The following is a 24,641-nucleotide window of genomic DNA, read 5'->3' as shown; positions in this document are numbered from 1 at the left end:
TCTGAAGTTCCACCTTCAGTGCGTGGTTCACACATACAGTTGCAAGCCCTTCTGGGTGGATGAAGCTATGGCAGCGGAGTCTTTTGGCTCTCAAAGTCACTAAGATGTCCTTCTTTTTTGGGGAAAGAAGGTGGCTGTCCCACATCTGTGCCACTGAATTGGTGTGCAAGTACACCACAGTACGTTAGCTTCTCATCACACAAATTTTGTTCCAGTTCTCTGAAAACTTTAGAATATGAAACTTCGAGTTTGCTGCTCCAGAATAATCCATCAATTCTAAGATAGAGTCAGCCAACAAAAACTCACACCACCACTACAATCTCTCTCTTCACATTGAGATCTTATGCCATGCATAGCTCAGTGTTGAGAACATACCCCTCTCTGCGAAGTTCAACCTCTTTCCTGACCTGTTAATCTGCACTCACTTTCTTTGTGATGGTATGAAGTACTTATCAAGTACCACATTGAGGCCATTTTATTAGGGTAAATAGCTACATGCTGTAGCTATTTAAGTCAAATACACTGAATTGCTTAGCAGGTTGTAAAGGTCCTGCTGCTGATGGTTTGTTGAGAGTGCTACTGTCTATCTCTGTTATTGTAGGTATTAGCTGCATGTTGGTGTGCCTTCTGGAGATGGAAGACAGCAATCTTTTCACCATGATTGTGGTTAGTCAACGTATTGCTATGCAGAGTCAGTCCATTATCATGCACAGCATAACACAGCCACAATAGGCTAGATGTCAACAGTGAACTTCAAGTGGTATTTTGACCCTCACATACACATCAGCAAGTTGGCAAAAACACCTGGTTTGTGCCTGCCAGAAATTTCTGTGTGTAAGGAGAATGAATGCCCTCTGAAGTACGTTCCACCATCATTGTGATAATGGAAACAAGGCAAATAACAACTCACATCAGCTCCTGCTCAGTTATAAGACCCACACAGAAACTTTGCTGTATAGTTTATCACCTTAAGGAAAAAAAGAAACAATCCTGCAAGAATTCTGTGGCAGCGAAGATGGCCAATGAGGCTAATTGGTAGCTGACCAATTAGCTTCGGTCAGCTTTCTTGAGAAGGCTCCAGGGAGACCTCATTGTGACCTTCCAGAACTAGAAGGAAGTGTATACAAGAGGGGGAACAACTGTTTACGTGGGTTGCTAATGACAGGACAAGGGGGAATGGTTTTAAACTGAGACAGGGGAGGTTTAGGTTAGATATTAGGAGGAAGTTTTTCACTCAGAGGGTGGTGATGAGCTGGCACAGGGTTGCCCAAAGAGGCTGTAGATGCCCCATCCCTGGAGGCACTCAGGGTCAGGCTGGATGTGACTCTGGGCAGCCTGGTCTGGTGGTTGGTGACCCTGCACATAGCAGGGGGGTTGAAACTAGATGAGCATTGTGGTCCTTTTCAACCCAAGCCTTCTGTCATTCTATGATTCTGTGATTCCTGCCTGGGAAGACACTGATTACTGCGATGGAAAGCCAAGCTGAAGAGATGTTATTTAAAGTATCAGTGGCAGAGCAAACAGCAGAGAAGTGAGAGGCTCTCTTGTCTCTTTTGGGTAAAAATAGCTTTATTCAGTCAAAATACTCCCTTTTCATTTTGACTATTTCAATTTTTTTTCCTATTTGCTTTCGGTTTGAAAAAAGAAGAAAATATATATCCAGGGAAACCAGCAAACAAAAGTCTTATTCTCAATTAGTTCATTCCCTGACACTTTGTTCCCCTTTAAAAAATGGTCAAAACTTTTTGCAGTTCTGAAGCTCCCTAGATTTCACTGCGTTGGGGATATTACGAAAGGAAAAGAAACCACCAAAACAACAGGACAATGAAACCTATCAGTATATCCTGCAAAATGCCCTGGCTTTGACAAACTGATTTTTTAAACTAGAAACTTGACCCTGAAAATCCTTGACCATATCAATGAGGATGGGTCCTGTGGAATTGTACCCGAGGTCTCTCCTCTGTAATTTCTATCTGGGCACAGGGATGGGGCCCAGTAGATGGCCCTCTTTGACAAGGCTCCACTGAGCAGGTCCCCCAGAGCCCATCTTGCACCACCTCCTCTGCGCCTTCAAACAACAGAACCGCAACGTTTTCAGATGACTATTGATTTTAAGAAGATTACAACAAACTATACTCATCACCAGTGCAAAATACAGGTGAGCAAAGAACGAGTAAAATGCCGGCCTGCCTGCTCTGCCGCCTGGTATTGCCTAAACACTCTGTGTGAACATCTGCGTTTTTCATTAGGTAAAGGAAAATTCTGCCCATATCACACTGAATTCTTCACATTTTTCTTTTGACAATAAAAGAAGTTGCTTCTCCTGTACTAGAAAAGCTCTCTGGTATTACTCTGGTAACACAGAAAGGTTTTTCTGTCAGACTAAATCCAAACCGCTACAGTAGGATCATGTTTTATCAGCTTTACCCATCTTTTTTAAACTGAGACTTACAAACTCTCACATCACTGAATGATCTCCTACTTCTCACAGCCACAAGCAGCTTTAATCTCTCTTCACTGAGCAATCAGTAAAGCAAACATTTTAGACTTATGGGTCAAAGAGAAATTTGTAACCCCACAGGAAATAAGAGAAGGAACTGCTGCAGCAAATTCAGGAGTGGATCCAACTTCAATGAAGTTACTGCAAAGATACCACTGCTATCAACAAGATGGGATCAGGCTGTTAACTCTGACTGATCAACCGCCATATTATTTCCCTACCCTAATCCAAGAAAGATAATATTGTTAGGCTGTCACTCAGACAGTGTTTCAAGTTCTTCCTTGCTTTTCACCCCCATACCACAGCTATTGCCCAGCAGCATTACATTTGCATAAATACGTGTGAGACAACACATTCTTTGCACAGTTTCGTTTTGAACTCAGTTGCAGATCCTGAACACTTGGGTGCCTATTACCGTAAAGCACGTACCTCACTGTTACTCCCATTTTCTTGTAAACAACAACCATGTAAGAAAACTTAGAGGTGCTTTCCTAAATGATATGCTTTCAATGGAAAAAAGCAAACAAACTCATCTTTGGCAGGGGCAAAGTTTGTTGGCATTAAGTGCTGACACAGCTTCCTTGATTGAAAGCGAGTGACTTTTACTGTGGCTGAGAATCTAGTCTTGGATCTACCCAGGTCAAAAGGCTCTGAGCAAGCTGATTTCACTCTCTCTGAGACTTTTATCCAAAATTCTAATTCTGGACATGCTGTTTTTTGTATCTCTGGCCCAGTACTCCACTTGCTCTGCTTATATCCGCACAGACAACCTTACCAACCCTGGAATTACCCATGTCCACGCAAAATGTCTCTACACTGCTTAGGAATTAAATCTAACTCTCTAGCTTTGGCCTCCCAAGAATGCTGTAGTCCTGGCACTCTGTATAGGTATGCCATATGGATACAAAAAGTAGCCAGGGATCTCATCCTAGGCAGGAACGTGTCCTGAATATGATTTAGTCATACGAAAGCCAGTTTGTTTATATAAGTCTGGCTCCCAGGAGCACTTTCCTAGACCCCCACCAGATCTTGGCCAAACATTTAAATACCCTACACTCCCAACGTGATTTCCAGACACTCTCCAGAACTTTGTTTTGCCTCTCTCCCTGGAGAGGTGCTGAGTGAAGCAACTGATCAGATAGCAGCCAAGTTGAGGTGGACGAAACAGCTCTTCCTTCCACCTCACTCCAGGTTCAAGATGATGCCCAGGTGGTAAATATAAATACTTGTCCATGATCTCTCAAAGCCTGGGATCACAGCACCATGGTGTCGCAAACAGCTTCCCTAATTCTTGAGACAGATATCCGCCTTCTTCATGTGCCTACCTTCTCAACCTTAGTTTTCAGCAACTCTTATCTTGTCCTTCCTTTCTGCTAAGAGTCCTGGAAAAGGGGACTCCTTATTTAAGGGACTCCTTTATTTCTAGTCCTGATTTCCACTCTGAACTTTATCTAACCCTTTCCAAAAATATACTAATATACTTTCTTCTACCAAACTACAGATTTTTTTTTTTTAAGGTGAAAAACATGATGGCTGTCCTGTGATCATTTCCCCATGATAATCATTTCACTAACGGTGAGCTTAAATTTGAGATGCACTGAGCAATCTCTAGTGGAGTTCACTGGTAAGGGAAAGGGGATAGGAAAGCAGAAGTGGCTGATGACAGGCAGGCTGAAACTGTGGCTCTAGACACCTGAACTGAACAGCTCCTCTTTACAGATTTTTAGCTCCTTGAGGCCAAACGCATCTCATCTGTTCTGTGCACATCTGCAGTGTTCCACTTATCACTGCAGCGCAGAGATGTAGAGATGTGGAGATATAGATATCTATCTCCAGTGATTAAAGTAAAATCTGCCATGGAGCACGTCCTAAATAAGAAATAGTAATAACTCTCTCCTGGCAGTACTGGAGGGACAAGGTTAAAAAACTCTCAGCTCAGTTACCCGCATAAAGATGGTATGATTATTCAGCTGTTTGCACAGTTACTTCTCTACAACTTATAGAACAGAATGATATCCTCTGACTGGCATCAGATGGGGAATCTAGAGTGCCTGCATGTGATCAAAGGCGCTGAAAAGACACTCCTAGAAAATGCAGTTCTCTCTCATCCACAGTAGATGATCAGCAGTGGCAGCTGCCCTGTGCTGCACTGTTTATTTGGGTGAAATAATTCTCTGAGGAGCAAACTCTGTCACCACAGTCTTTATAGCCTCATCTATGCCTTTCTGCAGCCAGTCAAGAAGACATCAATTTCTGCCACTCCTATGACAATGTATCTGGGATGCTCTGGAAACACAATCAGAGCTGAGCAACCCTCGTACAAATGTACTTACTCTTTACCGAGCACTTAAAACACAAACCTTAACTGTTTTCATGTCCTTTTGATGGAAAATACGAGGTATGGAAGGCATCATTTAATGCCTTGCTTGGATTACTTAGAAAGAGAAAAGGCCGTTTCAAGCTACTTTCCTTCCAAACCTTTCTTACTGTCTTTGTTTTACATAGCTATGTGATTTAAAGGGCTCATTATCGTAGATCTTCCAAAAGCTCCTTTGAACAGTCCTTCAAAATAGAGTAAACTATTATTTCCTCTTAGAGATGAGAAACTATGGCACAGAGAGACTATGACACTTCTCCAAAATCCACAGCAAACGTACAGAGTGATGGGGAACATGAGCTAGGACTGCTAAGTCCTCTGCTGGAACCTCAGCTCCTCCATCACCTTTCCTCCCAAACTAAAGATGACCCGGGCGCCAAGACCCAACCATAACTGCTGGGACCCTACAGCACTCCTCTGCCTCTTTTTCTCACCCGCAGAGAGAAGAGCAGAGCTGCTGCTCACCTGGTGGGTGCATGCTTCTGCTCCTCCTCCTCATCGGTGTCGCTGCTGATAGTGATGACGCTCACTGCGGGGCTGGGGGTGTCGGGAATGATTATGGGTTGCCGCTGCCGCTCCCGTGTGGTGCTGGTGGCCATGTCACCCCAGCCGCAGGTGACGGCAGTGCTGCAGGCAGGGCTGTTGTGCACCATGGCACAGCGAGGAGGCGTGTTTTCCTTCACTCGTTTCGACCGCTGAGGCGAGCTGACGGACTGAGAGGACGAAACTTCGTAGGTGGATGCATTTCTGGAAATGGGAAAGGCTGTTACTTGGTTAAATCTCAGCTTGCTCAGTTGCCATGGCTTTTGACTCCCAGCCTCTCATTCCCCCACGCTGACTTATGGAGTCTGGGAAAACTGCAAAATCGGCACGGTCACCTTTCCAAAGGTCAGAGTGCCTCACATGACTTATAATTGGCTGAAAAGTACTTCCTTTTAGTAAAAAAAAACAACAACTCAATTTCATTTTCCACATACATTTCCAGATGAGAAATGCTGCCTCCCAGGAGTCCCTGGCTATAGTTTAGACTGGGAAGTAGAGGCCAGTCACACAGCCCAGACATACGAAACACAGGCAGGCATTGCATGGCCATCACACAAGGAGAAAGAACCCAAAGGATAATCCCTTTCTCCCGTACCTGGTGAACTGCATGTATACATCACGACCGGTTTGGTTTGTTGGTTTTTTTTTTCTGTCCAGAAAAAAGCTAAAGGTAAAATTAGAATTTATGGTGGAAAACAGCAATCACTCATCAGGAAAACTGCTTTACTTAGTTGAAAATTTAATTTGCCAATTAAGAACGTTTTCAATTAACATTTCCTGCCCCATGTTTCATTGTCTAGAAGTCCTGTATATCGGAGTACCTAGATAGGAAGGCATATACTCAGTTTCATGCCATTACCATGTGAGGATGCAAATACAGCACCCATCAGTCAGAAAGAAAAGAACAATCTTTTTGTCATGTATTGAAAATAATGCCCAAGCCCTTGTTTTTTCCCCACCTTCCTACTTCATCTTCCCTGTCTGAAAGTTGTAAACAGACCGCTGGATTGGAGATCTCAGCACAGAAAACAGTGTGGCACAGGTTTGCAGATGTATTTACTGACTAAAGCCAATCTTGTTAATTTTGTTCATTTTTTAAAAAAATTGCATTTATTCTGCTTATTGCAGAGCGTTTGCAGATGCAAAAAACACAAAGTTCTCGCTTTGTTCTACAGTGAGATGTGGGTTGCATTTTCAGTGTGGCCTAAAAGCTAACAAAAGGAATAGGTGGCATCTGTCAAAAGGAAGTCATTATGGACATATCACACTATACCAACTTACACAGGGTCTTTTGCATAACAAATGACTGCACAGTAGCATTTGCAGTGCTTTCTGAATATCAATGAGCAGCATGGAGTACCCTTCTTTCCAAAGGAGCACGTTCCTCATTTGGCTACAAAAACATCACAATCAATGACAATGTACAGCCCTAGAAAGCAGTGGCTCTGGAAGTGTCCAATTCCTCCCCAGTTCAGGCACCCTGCTCCTGCAGAGGGGTGAGAGAGGGGAGGCCCTGCACAGGCATGTTTATTGCAACAGGCACTCTCTTTTACTGGCTTGCTGGGGACAGAGCTGCCTCTGCTCTACATTGCGAATGGACTAAGACAGCTGGAGCTCACCCAAAGTAAATGCAACATTAGAGAGCAGATAAATGGGAAGGATTTAAATAGCGGCCTCTTAACTAGAGGAAAATTGCTTGTGAACTCCGAGCTCCTCTGGCCCGAGTCCAGTCACCCAGGAAAACCACAAGCTCCTCTGTTTTTGCCACTGAACAAGCAGTGACCCATTTTAGTTCTCTTCTCTGCACTTACGGCTCTTTTTTGCATTTCGCCTTCTTCCCCCTTCTCCCCTTAAAAAAATTGAAGAAAGAAATGTAGCTCAGTAGAGGAGCTATTCTCACAGTCCAGAGGACTTTCCCCAGGACAATTGCACATACACCTTCAGTAGCCTTGTTCTGTAGGCAGGACCACAGGGCTGTGACAGGCACCACAGTCATCCCACCATTTTAATTGCACCACACAACATGAAGGAACACCCAACTTTCTTCTTGCAGAGCGAAATGCTCCTACCTAGATTTGATAGAACTGCTCCTGCATGAGGTGCCTTTATAAAATGCTCCCTGTTTGATGCTGTCATGATTAGGAAAAGGTTGATGTGGATATCTGTTGCTGCTGTGCACTGTTGTAGATAAGCTCCAACCACCTGTTTTAGAAGCTTGATAGCTTGAAGGCAGCCCACAGCCACCTCAGTCCTCTGCTCTGCAGTGCATCAAACTTAGATTTGGAACAGGCTGCCCAGAGAGGTGGTGGAGTCTCCTTCTTTGGAGAAATTCAAAACCTGCCCAGATGCTTTTCTGCATAACCTACTCTAGGGAACCCTCTGCTTTAGCAGGAATTTGGACTAGATGAACTCCAGAGTTCCCTCCCATGCCCTACGATTTTGTGATTATCATTCAACTGCTTCTGAAAGGGCAGGTCTTACACGCAGACATCAGGCACCTGTTTCTGAAGGAGCAGTCTCTGGAAGTGCACTGCCCCATGGATATGCAGGCATCGCACCTCAGGAGTGCGAGTAGAAGAGGTTTGGCAAGCGGGCACTGTGCCACACTGACCTTAAAAGACAGCTCTATGTTATGTTTTGGTGACTGCAAGGCCTCATGCAATCACAGCAGCATAACATCCTGTACAAGCAGGGCCTGAGCCTCCTGTCCTGCATCCCTACCACGCCACATGGTATTTGCTGGCTATAAAACACACCCAACTGCCCCTTAATGAAGCAGCAGACAGTCCACTCACAAAAAGTCACGGGCAGTGGAACAAGCTTTATTTTGCCCCATAGGCTTCTGGAAACCCCACTCCTATCAGCACGCCTGCATTTCGGGCCGACCGAGGCCAGCGGTGGGGCCGGGCTCACTCACCGAGGCGCCGACTGGTGCTGCTTACTCTTCCTAGCGGAGGTGGCGGCGGCGGGCGGCTGGCGCATGACGTGAGCAACACCCACATTGACGGGCTGGGCTGCAGGGAGAGTCACATGGCTAGCTAACAGCGCAGGCTGCTGCATGATGGGATTATAATGGCTGCCATGAGCGTGGGTGTTTCTGCAAAGAGGGGAGACAGGGACATGCTTAAAATGCGACCGGCGGTTCCCCAGCAGGCTTTCTCCCCACCACTTGCACTTAGGTTCTACCCTGGGGGCTCTTCGGTGCCACGGTTTATCTTCAGGAAGGAGTGTTTTCCCCTCAAGGAAGTGGGCATGGTGCTGGGCCTGGGGAATGGTGGACAGAGAAGCCTGTAGCTCTCAGACAGGGGGGACACAATTTGCTGCAGGGTGCCGGAGGCAGAGGCTGCAGCCCCCGGCCTTTCCCTTCTGCTTCACAGCCTTGTGAGGCCGTAGCCAACAGCCTTTGCCATTACTGGTGGCTTCCTAGGCTTTCTCCAGCATTGGGGACCACTACAGGAAGCCCTGAAGTCCAAGCAAAATTCACACAGATCCAGGGTGGGTGACTCTTGGTATGGGCTTCTGACAGATACCACAGGGAGCATGGGAAGGCTGGAGAAGACAGCAGGACTGGGAGCAGACTGCTCAGCTTTCTGCTAGAGCAGCCTGGGAGAGAATTTCTTTTCGCTGCGCACTCTTGTTGCCCATGGGATACCAGAGAGTGCTCCATGACAATAAATAAGCTGCTGAATCCCCACTCCCAGAGACAACCCTCATGCCCTCAACTCCTGCTCACGTGCCAGTGCCCCAGCCCAAAGGCCATCATCACACATGTGCTGGCTGTCCCATGGGCACATATGCATGTTCTCCATGTGCCACCAATTTACCTCCAGTCTGCCAGTGGCTGGGTGCCTGCCATGGACTCAGGGATGACGGTCGCGTGCTGGACAGAAGTGTGGGTGGCCACCCCAGTCAGCTGCTGCCAGGCAGGAGGGAGCAGGATCTGCTGTGTACCGCTGGGCCATGCTTGCTGTTGACCAGAGGAAAACTCGTTTCTTAATTAGAGTCATCATAAATGGCATATAAGCAATCATCCACACCCAGCTGGGGCTCCTTGTAATAACTGTGGTCATCTTACCTAGCATTTGGTGCTTTTCAGTTATAGATCATGAATACTTTTGGGAAACAGTGGCAGAAGTAGAAGTAGTAAAGTTATCAATATAGATAGCACAAAAGAAAGAAAAAATCCCCGATTTCCAAAGCAGTAGCTGTGTGTCAGGTTAAACTTAGAATGGGAGAGAGTGAAACTGGCCTGCATTTCAATCCAAACTTCCAACAGATGAGCACTTTTTAATTTTGACTATTCAGATCAACTGGGAGTTACGGTCTTATTAAATGGGACTTCTCCCTGCCTCCAGCCAATTTTCCCTCTGACCTCAACAGACCCTAGAGGACTTCAGGATCTTAAAGCAGCTTAAAAGGAGAAAGAATTTCAGGGATTGGGGCAGAAAACAAGGGGCTGAAGGCTTTCACGAAGAGGGGAAGAAGAGGAGTTTGAGGGTTCTCCACAGCATGAACATCTTGCTGCCTAGTCCAGCTACCTATGACCCCCTTGGCCAAAGCAGAGAGTAGCTGTACACTGACTGCTGCACATCACTGTTCCTTCCATATGCTCTCTGGCTTTTTTTCAGTGGGTGCCCCCCTCGCAGGGTGGAGATCTCTGCTCTGTAAGTCGAGTCATTGCTCTGCTATGCCATCATCCCTCAGGTCCTCCCACTCCACTGACTCCACATGAATCAATTTTTTGGCTTGGTCACACTGCGATTCCTTTAGAGGGAAACTTTCCTTGTTGCATGCTGCCTGGGCTGGGGAACGCAGCCCTCCACAGGCCTATATTATGTAATCTCACAAGCCTTATGGACACTAAATTTTAAAGAAGGGAGGATTCATCCAAGCAGGCATTCACCTCCATCTCCATCCTCACAAGCATCCCATAACCTGTACCCCAATCACCCTCTGCCACCCTCAGTATCAAAATGAAACTTTTCCCAGTTCCACTCCAAATTTTTATCATCTTGTAATTATGCAATGTTAAATGAAAAGGCTGCTCTTATGAGGCCTCTTAGCAACATCTGCAAAAGATGAACTGTCACAGGACTCTTGAGAGCTCCTCATCTAAGCAGCTGTAGCCATGGCCTGGTGCTGGTCAGAGTAGGTAGGAGGAGGTGGTGAAAAGGTAAAAGATCAGGTAGGAAAAAAAGTTGCTTTCTTTTTTTTTTTTATTTTTAATCAGCTTCAAGTCAAAAGATGAGACTCAACTACTGTTGTGCTCAGGCCCAAGGGGCCATCAGGATTTACTTGCAGAGAAAACTGCTTCTTCCCTTTTCAGTAGGAGAAGTGAACATATACAAACTCCTTTTCCTCCTGCAGAGCATAAATTTGGATTCAGTGTCAGGGTCCAGGCATGAATTCCTCACTTATTAGGTAAGGACCACTGAATCATTTAATCTGCAGATAAGACTTGTCTAGGCTGATCCACCAGCACAGCACGCTGTGCTTACACATGGAAGGCTCGTGCCTGCAGCCTCAATCTGTTCTCAGTTATTGCATTGTTTTGAAATTGTGCTGTTGTGTCAGAGTGCGGTGCTGGCCTCTGCTCCCCGGAGATGGTGCAGCCCCTGGTGCAACTAAGTTCCCACCTGTAGTGTAAACAAGAACAACTAATGGAATAAATGTGTTTGCTCTGAAAGCTGGTGGCAGGACTTCTACGGGAAGAAATATTGCTGGGATGGAGTTAAAATGTGAGAAATTCAAGCATTCAGGACACTATCCAAGGACAGAGGACAGTGCTGGGTCACGTCACAGAAGCTGTACAGCCTTGCCCCTTTTGAGATCTGAAGCTGTACAGAGATATTTGTAAATTGAATTTGTAAATTGGGGATCAGCCCATTTTCAATGGCCTCTGTGCATGCAATGTTTGGACAAACTTGCTCAGGAGGCAGCAGGCTCTTTGCTGGGGACAGCCCCTCTAGTAGTTGGAGTTCGGACAGTCTGGTCTAGCAGCGTTTGATAACCAGCTGTGCATGAGAGGAACAGCTCACAGCTCAGAGAGAGACACAGTCATTCAAAGATCAGATGTGACTACAACGCATTACAAAGGAGCTGTGTTTTTCCATTCAGGAAACTGGAATTGGGTACAGATTTGTTTGTGAGACCAGCTGCTCAGCCAGAACTGAGACGGGCCAGTGGACACCAGATGCCACCAGCATCTATCAGAAAGCCTTGCTATAAGAGCAGAAGCTAATGTTTCTCATCATGTGAGACATATAGATATATCAGCAGACAGAGACTCTCTCTCTCCTATTAAATCAAAAATAAAATCTATGAAAGTGAGGAGCATTTTTCAGAAGCAGCTCAAATAAGCCTTGTTGAATTGACAGTGCAAAAAATGTCAATAGAAAGCATCAGAGGGCAGCCCAAGAAGCAGAGTTCCTGTAACTGGGACAGGACAGCCATATGGAGCAAAGCTTCTTCAGAGCGTTTGCTACCATGGAGTGGTGACCCAAGAGAGGCCACCTTGAGAAGAAAAAAGGAACTGCAGGACTGCATTAATTGCACCAGCAGACATACCCTGGCAACTCAATGCACGGGCATAAATCTTGAAGTCTGTATGTACCTGACTGCGCATGGCCATTTCTGAAGTGCAGATCATCTTTTCCAGGCTGTATAACTTAATGCTAAAGATACTTTTGATCCCAGAAACATGCCTGATACTACCCGACATCAACTGAAAACCTGTAGGGACAGATGAACTAAAGGCAGCACAAGGGATGACAAACTACTCTTGTTTTTTGATTCTGAGGAGATGGGTGTCTCTTTGAGGAAGTGGATGTAATAAGTGGTTCCCATTTCCATTTGGTCTTGCTGGGAGGAACCATGCTTTTTCTGTGAGAGTACTTTGGACAACTGTGCCAACGGGCGCTGCTAACAATATGAGCTCCTTGGCCTTGGTCCTTGTCTTTGCCAACTACATCTCTCCCATAACTTATGAACAGAGATACAATTCATAAAAAGCTGCAAAATTAAAACATAGAAGATGTTTTTCAGCAGCATGCAATTCACCAGCACAACTGCAAAAATTGCTGCTGAGACTGCAAGTTCAGGAGGATCCAGGAAGGTTCCAGGACCGATTCCTCCTTAGCAGAGGCCTGTCGCAGCCTCCTCTGAGATCCCTACTGATCTCAGTGAAGAAGAAGAACAGACAGTCTTTCCGGAGTCATTTGCAACTCTGATGGTAGCAGCAGGACAACGAATTGGGTAAGGTTTGGGCATTTCAGATAAAGTTGGTGACTCTTTATGGCTGCCCATTTCTCCAAACTACAGCACAGAAGGCCCTCAGAGAAAGCTACTCTCTCCAGCTTCCAAGAGCTAAATAACACACAAAATAATCTGCTCTATTTGGTGTCTTCAGAGCTCATTACCTGTGCGAGGAGTCCTGGCTGGATCTGAAGAGGCTGAGCCCCAGGAGCCTGAGTGACAATGGGAACAGCATTCTCCATCCGAACTGAATACCCAGCATGCTTCGAAGGGGAGGCTTGTAACCCTGTTTCACAAGCACAGAAGATACAGCATTAGTCATATACAGCATTGCTAAGGATGGAGGTATGATTTTAAGAGGAGCCTAAAGGCATTCACTGATGTCCATTTAAACCACAGTGTTTAGTCCTTCTCAAAAATGAAGTTCTGGGAGACCCACATATTCCACCCTAGCCCAAGGAAGTCCATCAGATGCTGATAAGCACAATATATTCATGAGGGTACAGGAGAGACATTTTCAAAGATGTTAAGGGATTAACTGATTTCATATTTTTAAGTTATCTTGAATCCAGGGGAAACATTTCAGTACAATGTGTACAGGGATAAAAGAAAGAGGGAGGAGGAAATGGCTTCTCTTACTGGATGTTCTCTGGATTGATAACAGAAAATGGTCCTTGCCAGACAAGAAACACTGCTGTGTGAGAATGCTCTCTTGTTATCAATGTGGGACAAGTGGAATCCAGAACTGTGCACTAACTCAATCTTGACTGGGATGGGTGATTTTCTCTTGCACAGTTTCCCAGGAGTCAAATTTTAAAGATTCTGATTTTATTATGTTCAGTCTAGCACACCTCAAACTCCAACTGTTGCTCTTAGCCAAACATTAGTCTAACTGTTCTGGAGAAAGCCTTCCTCTTCATCACCTTAGCACATGGCACAGTCTTCATGCTACCTTCTCTCTTTTAGAGATTTCTCAAGACAGCAAGCAGAAGATGTTAGCTTACATATTCTAGTACAGCATTTCTGAAGTTAAACCCTTGTGATGCATTTTAACTATGTGGAAGAGGTCTAACTAAGCTCCTCCAGTTCAAAAGAGCTTTGATAATCTTGCAGAACTCTAACAAGTGCCTAGAGACAGATGTACAGAGAGGCTTGGAAAAATGCAGCAGAAGTTGCATCAGCTGAACCAAGGTTTATTTAGACCACTTCTTATAGATGCCCGGTTAGTTTTACAAAATTATTTCAGCATATGAAGTTAAAAGAAAGAGAAGTAGCTAAGGTTGGTCATCACCCAAGTTGTCTGACAGACAGTCCATATGCTGTGAATACAGAGGTATAAGACACTAGTTAGATGACTAGTAATAATTAACCAGCGGGGCTGGAGTTGAAGGAATTGTCCAGTAAATACTCATAAGTGTCTGTCATGGGACAAACCCTCATTACCAGCAGCACCACACTCTCTACTGTGTTAACTTCCTGAGTTCCCTTTTTAAAACCTGAATTACCAAGAAGCACTGAACCAGTTATTTATGCAATGACTAACTCCTATTGAGGGGGAAGTTTTCAAGTTTACCAAAGTGAGGCAGAAGAACCTCAAACTTTATGTTCAGGGCAAAGGATGACAGATACTGCAAGTTCTTCCCCACCTCTTTTTTCAGTGCTTGTCCCATTATTTTTAATCAGCCACCTCTAACCCACGTGGTAAAGGCAACATATTGCCTGCAAGATCCTCCGCTGTTGCAGACATTTCACCCTGCTGACATCTGAGTAATCTGCAACAACCTCATTGCTCAGATTTACATGCCAACAAATGTCTTTCCATACGATCTGAACGAAGGAAGCTCGTTCCAAACAAGAGCTAGATAAATCAGCAGTCGGGACAGAGCCGGGGGGAGTGCTAAGACCAGGCAAAGCCTTGACTCACCTTGGAAGCCTGGTGGGCAGACGATGAGAGCTTGCTGGAAGGGGTCGGGCCGGGCACAGATCTGCGCTGTTCCTGTCTGCAAGGGCATGCTCCGCTGGGCCACCGCAGCCATGGACGCTGCTGAGGGCTGGTAGAGTGCAGATTGGTAATTTAGTATGGAGACTTCGGGGTTGGCTAAGGAAATAGTGGCACTGGAGGAGGTGGGAGCCAGGTTGGTGGTCTAAAGGAATGACGGGAATTAAACAAAAACAAACAACAAAAAAAATGAGGGAGATGGGTACGCTGGAAAAAGTGAAATCCAAAAGTAACATTAAAAAAAAAAAAAAAAAGAGTAAAATAGTGTAAGATAAAAGAAAAGAAAATCTAAATTAAAAACAGCAAATCAAAAACAAAGAACACAGCAGGACACTGAGGAGCATGGAGGTGAGGACAGTGATGGGAAAAGGAGTGTGGTCTGCCTAAATAACAACACTGTACCATGCCGTGGAACCTGTGGCCACATGGAGCTGCTGGAAATGTTCAGAGACAGAGAGTGTTCTCCAGTAGAGAACTGTAGCTGCAGACAGCCCTTAACTTGTTCTGATTTGCAGCATACAGAAGATGGGTTCAGAAAATGCTGCTATCCCCAAACCATGTTCTTTTCACATCACGCACACAACTCTACAAAAAGCTCACATTGCTGAGGTAAAAGAAACTCAGCATCTCCATGCCCTGCAAAGCGTCAGCCTAAGAGGGGGGCTCATTGTTCAGACTTCCCTCTATCTTGCATCTAAGCTAGTACAAGCTACTCAAATTATATTTAAATTAGAAAGGATTGGAAGAATAACACTAGGTAGTAATAACAGTACTTTCCAAGCCCAAATTTTGCTTGGCTTGACATTAAAATCTCTCAGAGCAGAAGCTCCAGCAGTGGATGTTGCAAAGCCACAAAAATCAGCACACTGCTCTGCAAAACATTTAGAAATCTTTTGGTGACTTGCGCTTTATTTGGACCAAGTCTGTAGCAGTTACAGACAAACAACCCTTAAATAGCTTTGCCACTGCTCTACAAAAATATGCCCTCACCATTAATGTCTAGGCAAATCTACCAGAACAGAGCCCACCCTTTTCCTCTTTGCTAGCCCTCCATTCAAACACTTATCTTTTGGTGAACGTACATATGAACAAGCCCAAGGTGAAGCCTTGAAACCTAGACTGCAGGAGGTGACAAGCTCGGCTCTACACACTGACCTGTTTGCCACTGGACTGGGGAAGGGTACACATGCTGCACAGCCTTTGTCACAAGGGACACTATGGAGAAACATTTCCTCCTTCTCCCCACTCTGTGCAAAGGCAGAGAAGTGCAATCTGTTCCCCCGTGCACCACACCCAGCAGCACACACGGCAGCTCCCACACCACGGCTCTCGGGAGCTGCAACTGAAAGAAGGCAAAACCCAAAGATTCTGAAGACAGAGAGTACTGGGAACCACGATGAGTGGCATGTTCAAGAGGATGGTAAAAATCTGGAACTTGTTCAAATCAAAACGCCCTTCCTGGAAATGTTTCTACCATTTCTAGGAACACTGGAGATACCAGTTCTGCTCACAATACACACCCCTTACGAAAATTCAGATTACCACAGACCTCCTGAGTTGGCAACTGATCTGAACATCAAATGAGCAGTGAGGAAATGAAAGCAAGCCTGCATTTCCTACTAGCAACTACAGTACAAATGGTGTCTCTGCCATGCAGCTGGAGCCTAGCAGAGCACGCAGAACAAAGTTCGGTACTCTGTGTCTCAGAAACAGTCAAGAATGGGAACTCGTTTTTATAACTAATACTCTGTTACACTGAACCATGACCTACTCTGTGTGTATCTGCTCAATGAATTGCTCCAAAAGACACCCTGTGATCGCATGTATCAAGAACTGACTCATGAAGTCTGGCTTGCTGAGCGACACAGGAACACCCTGTACACCTACACAGAACCCTTCAGCTCCTTTGCTTTTGAAATACCAAGTGCCATTTCCACAATACTTGCAATCTCTAGAGTGAATTTCAAGCAGTCTTATCCAGGAAGGCTTAAAGGATAGCAGCTATTTCTTGAGCTTCAGTCTCCTAGAGTGCTATCCCTGGAGGGTTTCCTTTTGCTGTTGTAAAACAGTCCCACAGCAGAAAGCTTAGCCTGCTAGCCATAAATTTGCCAGCACAGCACTCCCCAACACTGGGGCATGTAAAACAAATACAGGAGTCCAAAGCACAATTACGAAGCCAGAGCCCAGCAATGTAGCGTGCAATGTGTTCTCTAACAGAGTGCCCATGTCAATTGTGGCACCTGGAGTGAAACCAATGGGAAATAAGAATAAACATTACCCCAAAACCATTCTTTCCTGTTGATCTGTTGCAGTGCTACATCTGTTCAGAAGGGTTTTAATTCTTCTTACTTCAATGTCAATTTGAAGGAGTACTGTAAGATCACAAACACTTCTGCTTGATCCACTGAATGCAGTTCTGCTTCTGCATTAAGGGACTAATGAGCTTTTCCCCATAGCAACTTCTCAGGTAAGCAGGATTTATCATCCCCAACAATAACATAAACGATGACAGCAACATTTCACAATCACACAGAAGGACGTGAGATTAACGCTTGCCTGAATGAGAAAGAATGGAGGAAGGACAGTAGAAAAGTAACAGTTTTTTGCCGGCAAGGAAAATGAGATGCTGTGTTTGCTTTTCATCTTTTAGGCCTTACCGATGTAAAAATTTCAAGCACTGGCTGCTTCTCATCAGTGCTCTTACCTGGTTGTGCACTGTGTTCAGCTGGTTGTTAAAAGTCATGGTCAAGTTGGTAGATGTGCTCGGGGCTACGTGGGTGATGAATGGTGTCTTGCTCTGGTTCACAGTGTCATACATATTCACCCGCCGCTTGCAAATCTCCATATTCTGGAAGCAGGACTTAACACTGGGCAAGGAAAAGGAAGGCAAGGAGGAGACAGAAAATCAACCATCAAACTAGGGCAACAGCTCGTCACAGAGACCCTAGCCGCATTGTTAGGTCTCAGTGGCAGGCTTGGCACTTTCTAGTCACACAAGCTCTTTGCTATTTGTGCAAGTCTCTCTTAACCAGTGAGAATCAGGCTAGCTCTGCTTGCACTGAAGAGGGCCAAATATGTGGCAGGATGAGAGTGCCTGCTTGTGGACTCCCAGGTGCCCTTCTGGGTCTCAACTCTGCAATGTAAGTCACAGAAAGTCAGTAAACCTTTCAGTCTTCAGATGTGAGGGCGAGAAAAATCAAAGAGTTAGTTTGAGAGAGTGAGAGACCGAGAGCAAGAAAGAGAGATACTGGTTTTATTCCAGTAGGATGACTGAACCTGAGAGGAAAAGACAACTAATGCTTCCTGTACCAGTGTATGTCTAAATGTTATTTTAGAAGTCCCTTGCAAGGAAGAATTTTACTGTTCTTGGTTGCTGAGACTCCTGTAAAGTCTTACTCTTTTAAAAAGTAGTTACTGATGGCTCAATCCAGACAAGTACCTAAAACACTGCCCCTGCCTGGCTAAACACTTCCGCAGGCATTTATCTTAAAACACAGGAGCTGTCCTCTCCCAGTCAATGGGACTCTTCATGTGCCAAAAGGTTATGTCAAATCAGATTCATTGACACCCTAAGGGAATCAGAAGTTATCTTAAATTGATAAACAGATCTCTTGAAGGAAAAAGTACAGCCTCTTCCTCAACACAGAGCTTACTTTAAACGTTATTGATAATGGCAAAAGAAGTCTTGAGACATGTCATATTTCGTACCCTCAGTAAAGCAGATGAAATGCTTTCTGCATTGCTGGAGCACTGCAGCTGGGTACATGAAACTGTCAATGTCACGTTTATAATTGGGATACCATGGCATAAGAGATAACAATAGAGCGGTCCTAAAATTGTGCTTTTAACACAGTCTCATTTTTCCAAGCTCTAAAACCCAGTACATGTTTTCCACAAGCTTTCCACAGTAATCGTTTTTACAAATGTGTCCTCAGAGTCTGAAATACAACTTAAGAAAGTATAAAGGGATTTATCTCATTTCCGCTATCCCAACCACGAAAAATATAAAACACGAGCAGCAAAAATTAGCTGTTGCTGTAAAAATTCAACTGTGTGCACAACAATCTAAGCTGTTAGAGGTCGGGCAGGCAAAGACAGCTCCATGTCATATGAGATTTAATGAGAAAAAATGACTCCCCTTAAAAAGAATAAGTTTATATTTTCACTAAGGTTGGTCAGGAAGAAGACCTTGATCTTTTTATCCCTGTCTTGTCTCTTACTCATAAGATCATCTGTGCTCTCTCACAAGTAATTTCTTAATTACTGTTCCATAATCACTTGCAGACAAGAGATACACAGAACACAGTGCAAAGCTGCTCAATATTTGCTGTCTTCTAAAGTACTATGAAATACCTATAAACTGCAGAATATTTAGAGAACTCAAACACTTTTATCAAATGAATGTGGAAGACTATTGGACTGACTTTTCCCAAACAGATATGAATGTAACTCCTCCACTAAAAACCAAAAAGTACTGAAAAGAATGCGTTTTCCATACATGGTAAGTTGCATATGTTGCCAAAAGGATTTTTGCAATACAGTATAATCCCTGCTAATGTAATACTGTCCTTAAAAAAAAAAAAAAAAAAAAAAAAAAAAGTTAAAATGGCAGAGAGTAAAACAGGACAGAAAGTACCCAACAGTTTAAGAGTCATACAATCAAATATGTGAGATTAGGAGCTAAACTCACTTTGTTGTTAACTTGGAAGTAAGCAGAACAGCCCCTCATCGGCTGCTCAAACTCACATCCTCCTTTCTGCAGCATTCTGCAACAGCAATTCCTTCCAGAAGCTACTTCTTCCATACATATTCACTTTCTCTTCTGCCCAATTTGCTTTTAAGACAAGTCCCTCCATCTCTCAGGGCTTTGTGGTTTCTATTCTCAAAACCACAAGCAATCACAGACAAAATTTCCATCAACCTGCCATGCTGGGTACTGCTCCCTTTACTGTTCACCTTCTCCAGCATGGAAGGGCTATGCACCTGGCTGGCACAGCAGTTAGCATTCAAAGACCTAATGCTGAATATTTTATCTGGGGAAAACTCTCATCAATGTTGGTCTCAATGACATTTTCAGCATTTCTGGGGCTTTGCCTGAGCAGCCACGAGTGAGAACTTCAAAAGCGAAGACCTGCCTGCAGTATTACAGAAAGATTTCTTATGGCCATGTATTGTGTCACAAATCTTTCCTATATCACACAACTGACTGTTGAAAATTAAATAACTTCTGTGTATGATGCTAAAACTGTTAGAAAAGACAGTCCTTTTTTACCTTATGCTTTTATATTGAAAACTTACTTTTTCTCTATTTAGCACAACAATTTCCTGTCTTGTTTTCATTACTTTTATCACTTAGTACCTACTTAGAGATAACAACACTCACAGATGTCTATACAGGATAAGCCTGGGTCTACACAGACCATGCACCCACTACTTTCTGGTATACAGCTGCTCTTATCTTGTGATAAACACAAGAAAAAGGCAGCTACATCTCCTTCACAGAGAGAAAACTACCCCAAATGAACTTGAAATATTGCAGATACGTAAAATCTCAGATATGGGCAGGTGAGCTGATGCACTGTAACTTTTGCTCTACAGTATCCATATAAAAGTCTTCTAAGGTATTAAGCAGCACCTATTACTTTTTCACCCAAGCTTTTCACAGCCTTTAAACACACAGGCACCTAGCACCCAGTGGAGTATGGTGCTATGCCAGTAACTGAAGGGACACCCTATAAAAGTACCTTCTACTGCAAAGAGCCACAGAGCAGGATGTTCAAAGCCAGGTGTTTTGAATGGTCTGGAGAACTCCTACATGTGCCTGTATTTTGCACCTCCACAATCTGGCTCTATGTAAATTGCCCAGGGAAGGAGAGTGATGTGCTGGGTTTCCTGCATTTATTTCATGCTGCTCTGATAAAGCATTAGGAGTCATACTTGAAGGCATGACACTTCTTCACATGTCCATCAGGCAGTGGAATCCACCTCCATTACAAACTGTGGCATCTAAGGTCAGAGTGTTGTATTTAAAGTTGCACAGGTGAGAAATGACAAAGCCAAAAACTGAACTTATTTTCCTGCTGCCTGTTTCTGTAAACCAGACTGCTGCTGCAAAAAAAGCTTTTTCCTAAAAAGCAAACAGCCCCATATTGACCCCTGCAAGATGGGAAGGTTCTTGGAGGAAGGGTCGGCAGCCACTGCAGATAAGGTTGATTACTGCATTAACAATCAGGACTATGTTACTTTGAGATATACTGATATACTCAGCACTAATTGCATAATTTCTTCTGCATTTTAATGAAAACATACGTAATTATTGGATATTTACATAATGAATGTTGCATACTCTATCGTGTTTTAAATGCCAAGCATCTACAACACAATTCTTACAACCCCAGAGTTGCCAATCATCTTTTTTTCTCTTTTTGCCAGAAAAAGATTAAAACATAGGGCTTAGAATTTTTAATAATGCCCCTTAGACACATTTGGTTTCAATAACAAGCAATACTTCAGCCCCAGCTCAAAACTCAAGGGAAAGGAAAGCCACATACTGTGTGCTGTGAGGGAAATCGAGTAAGTGCGTCATGGTGACAAAAGGGTGGTTCAGAGTTTCAATCGGCGTTATCCTCTTATCAGCATCTATCGTCAACATCTTCTTTAACAGATCTATGAACTCCCGTCGGTCTGCCTTTTCCACCAACATATCACTTCCTTCCAAATCTGTTGTCATATTTACCTACAGGAGAAAAGACAAGCATGAGTGCTAAGGTGAAGGAGCAGATGGTCAGGTCCCCAGCAAACCTTGCTTACTCCTCGTTGGAACACATGACCCACAAGCCTCCATGTCTAAAGGAGTTGTTGCTGAAGCTACACAGCAAATCTGTGGTGGCTAGTCATACTGTCATCTGGCTTGTGCACATCAGATCTCTAGACAGACTGTTAAGTGCTCAGCTAGCTTGGGTCATTGGCTAATGAATCACTTAGTCACCCTCCACTGAAGATGAACAGATTCCATGTGGTAGCAGGCAAGATCTGGCAGCCAGTATATTTATCATCTAAAGGACTGTGTTGTTAGGTAATTTATTATGCACCTCGTGAGCAAAAATACATATATAAAATAAATAAAATTTTTCGGTACATTTATTGGAAGCATTCTATTCGTGTATTAGGTGTCATTTCATCCTTTTATTGAAATCTCTCCTGATCTCAGTCCTTCATTTCTGCATGCTTTGCTTGTGAATGCTCCAGTATGCAGCCTTTGCTAGCACAAATTCCAGACATGCAGTTGCAGAAGTGGTTATGCTGGAATTAAGTTTCACAACCACATGGAATCGACTCAGTGAATTAGTACTCCTCATTCCCTGAACCAGTCACACTTCAGAGAAAGCATCATCTGCTACAGCCAGGGTATTTCCAAAGTCACCATTTTACAAACAGAAATATTAAAGTTCGGAAAAGTGAAGTGACTTGCCAGTTGTCACACGCAGGGGCACTGGAGAGACAAGAAAATACAGGGCTGTGACACGTGGACATGTGACTCAGCCATTTTCCAAAGCTGCTTTTCTGGCACACTAAGAACATGTGCTCTTGTGCATGGCTCCCTCAGCAAAGCAGTACATAATGAGATGAGCTGGTAGGTGTAAACTTACTGTTTCTCAGGAGCAGGTATATATAGGGTACACTATTTCTTCAGGTGCAGATACAGGGCACACAAGAATAGGGTACATGCAGAAATCACGCAACTTCTCTTTCCTGGTGTTGCCCAAAAGCATGAAAAGCAGCCTTGTGCTTGTTACTCACCAATGCTCTTACCTGTGCCATATCATCCAAACAGTTGAAAATATACTTCCTTGCTTCCTTCGACTTAATCCCCGTCTCTGCCTCATGATCATCTGGTGTCTGCTCAAAACACAAAAAAGGCATTGAGCAGAACTGCTCAGCAACCAGCTATACATTATGTGCCACTTCCACCTTACCCTCCACTTGCCTTACCCTGACCTCATTGGAGACCACTGCACGTCTCTTGCTTGAGCAAATACATTTATGCATTTATACTGACTGTGGTTCTGATGATAATCACAAGGTGATTTCTCTCTTCTTTCTCATTTCGGAGGATACTCCTCCAGATATGGTGAAAGTCCAAAAGGGCTTCCATACTCTCACCCTCTGTGAGACTCAGCATATCATCTTTATGGCCAGAAGTCCACTGTTCTTTCTCCTTGGAGACTGAAAGCCACGAGATGTGCTGGTACAAGAGATTCTAGGCCCAGTTGCATTCCGAGAGGGTATGACTGTCAGAAGCCAAATGCCTGCCTGCTTTTTTTTTTCCTTCCCCTCAATGCAGTAGATAACAGAGCAAAGTCTACCCAGGGCATGTTTCATTTAAATTGCACATCAGTTTCAGTACTTGGAAGGAGATTTCCACATGAACTCTGGACTTAGATTTCCCAGACAAGGTGAGCTAAGGGCTGCAAACTTCTGTGACAGCAGTTTTACCTTGGGCTATACCCAAGCCAGTGTCTGTAGTGCATCGTAAAAAGCAAGACACTTAGGCTTGGAAGTGACCTGGTCGTCTCCTTACTTCCAACCAACAACAGCAAGGCAAAAGAAACAAGGGAATGTCTTCCTACCTTCAGCCTCCACAAAGGATACGGTGAGTCTGTATCCCTGTTGAAAAACCTTGTAGTCTTTGTCCCTGCACTTAACAAATACTCTGCTGGTAAGCCCTGCGTCTGTGAAATATAGCGGATCTGTAAGAAAAGAATGAAAGGTCACTGTTCATCCTGTGAAGATCTCTGGAGGTCTTCCCTGAAGAAGGGCAGGAGGCATTTAAAACAATAGAACAAAGAAAAAAAGAGAAAATGCAGCGAGAAGTCAGACTTCACCAAAAAAACCCACACTGAAAGGAATGACAGGAAAGAGAATTCCCATATGGCTTTCCTCCATTTATCATTTACATCTATGGAAACTTACCCTTGTGATATGCTGCCAGAAAGTCTATGGATGAAGGAAGGAAAGTCCCTGGGTTTTAGAGGCTAAAGAGGAAGACCGACAGAGTTTTCAGTGGTGAGCTTCTCTGCTTTGCACCTTTTTATGTCACATTCTCCTCTCCAGGAGGTAATTTCAGTAATTTGATATTTGTGCTCTAACTTTTGCTGTTTTTTTCCCCCACATGAGCACATACCTTTTCCTAGGAACAGTTTTGAGTTGAAAACAGAAATCCGTGAAGTGACTGTCATTGAACTTGGATGAAATACACTTAGGTCACTCCAAAAGTAATGTCTCCTATTTATTTCTGTGGAAACTACAACAGATACCAAGACCACTACAGCACTCTCTGAAAGGGCAAATTCTCAGCTACAAAGCACTGTTTTTCAATATAATTACAACCAGTACTTATGCCTATGATTCTATGATTCTACAATTTTCATCAGTAATGAATAAGAATGTGCATGATGCACTCATATAAATCTGGATCAGTGGAGGTGACCCCCTGTCACCACTGTTCACTGCTGAAACACACCACCCACCACCTCACTATGCTCACATCCACTGTTTGGTCTCCGTAAACATTCAGCAAGCACCAATGAATGTCAGTGGGTGCCATTTTTTCCCCATGGAGGAATTCAATTACCTGGTTTTGCTTCAACCTCCACTGCCATAGCAGCAACATCTGCCTCTGATGTTGTGGGCCAACGTAACAAAATAGGAGGCATTACTTTTGGAGCAGCCCTCACACATTCAAGCAAAATGACACCTTCACAGTGTGTCCTTATCACTACTGCCTACACGACTTCATTTGCTGTTTGGGTTACTTCCACGACTGTGTCCTGGCTGCCACAGGCTGGACAGCTAAAAAGATGCTAACCATGTGTTTCCAGGATCCCAGACTTAAATTTATTGTTTCAGAGGAGAAAGGGCATGTGATTACATAATTAAAGACTGACAGAATGTGTGCCTCTGTGGCA

At 44.1% G+C, this 24,641-nt stretch overlaps 1 protein-coding gene across 5 annotated transcripts in view; it reads right to left on the bottom strand.

The window, feature by feature from the left end:
* The window catches only part of HIPK2 (homeodomain interacting protein kinase 2), a 120,722-nt gene that overhangs the window by 7,693 nt on the left and 88,388 nt on the right, over positions 1–24,641 (bottom strand). For 2 of the 5 annotated variants that reach the window (XM_042838133.1, XM_042838131.1), the window contains exons 4-12: positions 23,304–23,423; positions 22,474–22,572; positions 21,225–21,409; positions 17,378–17,540; positions 14,599–14,818; positions 12,839–12,960; positions 9,245–9,387; positions 8,338–8,517; positions 5,343–5,624 (exon numbers count right to left, since the gene is read on the bottom strand). In XM_042838133.1, coding sequence (XP_042694067.1) covers positions 5,343–5,624; positions 8,338–8,517; positions 9,245–9,387; positions 12,839–12,960; positions 14,599–14,818; positions 17,378–17,540; positions 21,225–21,409; positions 22,474–22,572; positions 23,304–23,423 — 1,514 coding nt within the window. The remainder of the gene's footprint in view (positions 1–5,342; positions 5,625–8,337; positions 8,518–9,244; positions 9,388–12,838; positions 12,961–14,598; positions 14,819–17,377; positions 17,541–21,224; positions 21,410–22,473; positions 22,573–23,303; positions 23,424–24,641) is intronic. The other 3 variants (XM_042838135.1, XM_042838132.1, XM_042838136.1) reach the window with 3 other exon arrangements.

The sequence above is a fragment of the Centrocercus urophasianus genome, unplaced genomic scaffold, assembly GCF_019232065.1.
Source record: "Centrocercus urophasianus isolate 14NV4802_14NV808 unplaced genomic scaffold, USGS_Curo_1.0 seq_73, whole genome shotgun sequence".
In the NCBI taxonomy this organism is placed as follows: domain Eukaryota; kingdom Metazoa; phylum Chordata; class Aves; order Galliformes; family Phasianidae; genus Centrocercus; species Centrocercus urophasianus.
This window is presented reverse-complemented; position numbering and strand designations above follow the sequence as displayed.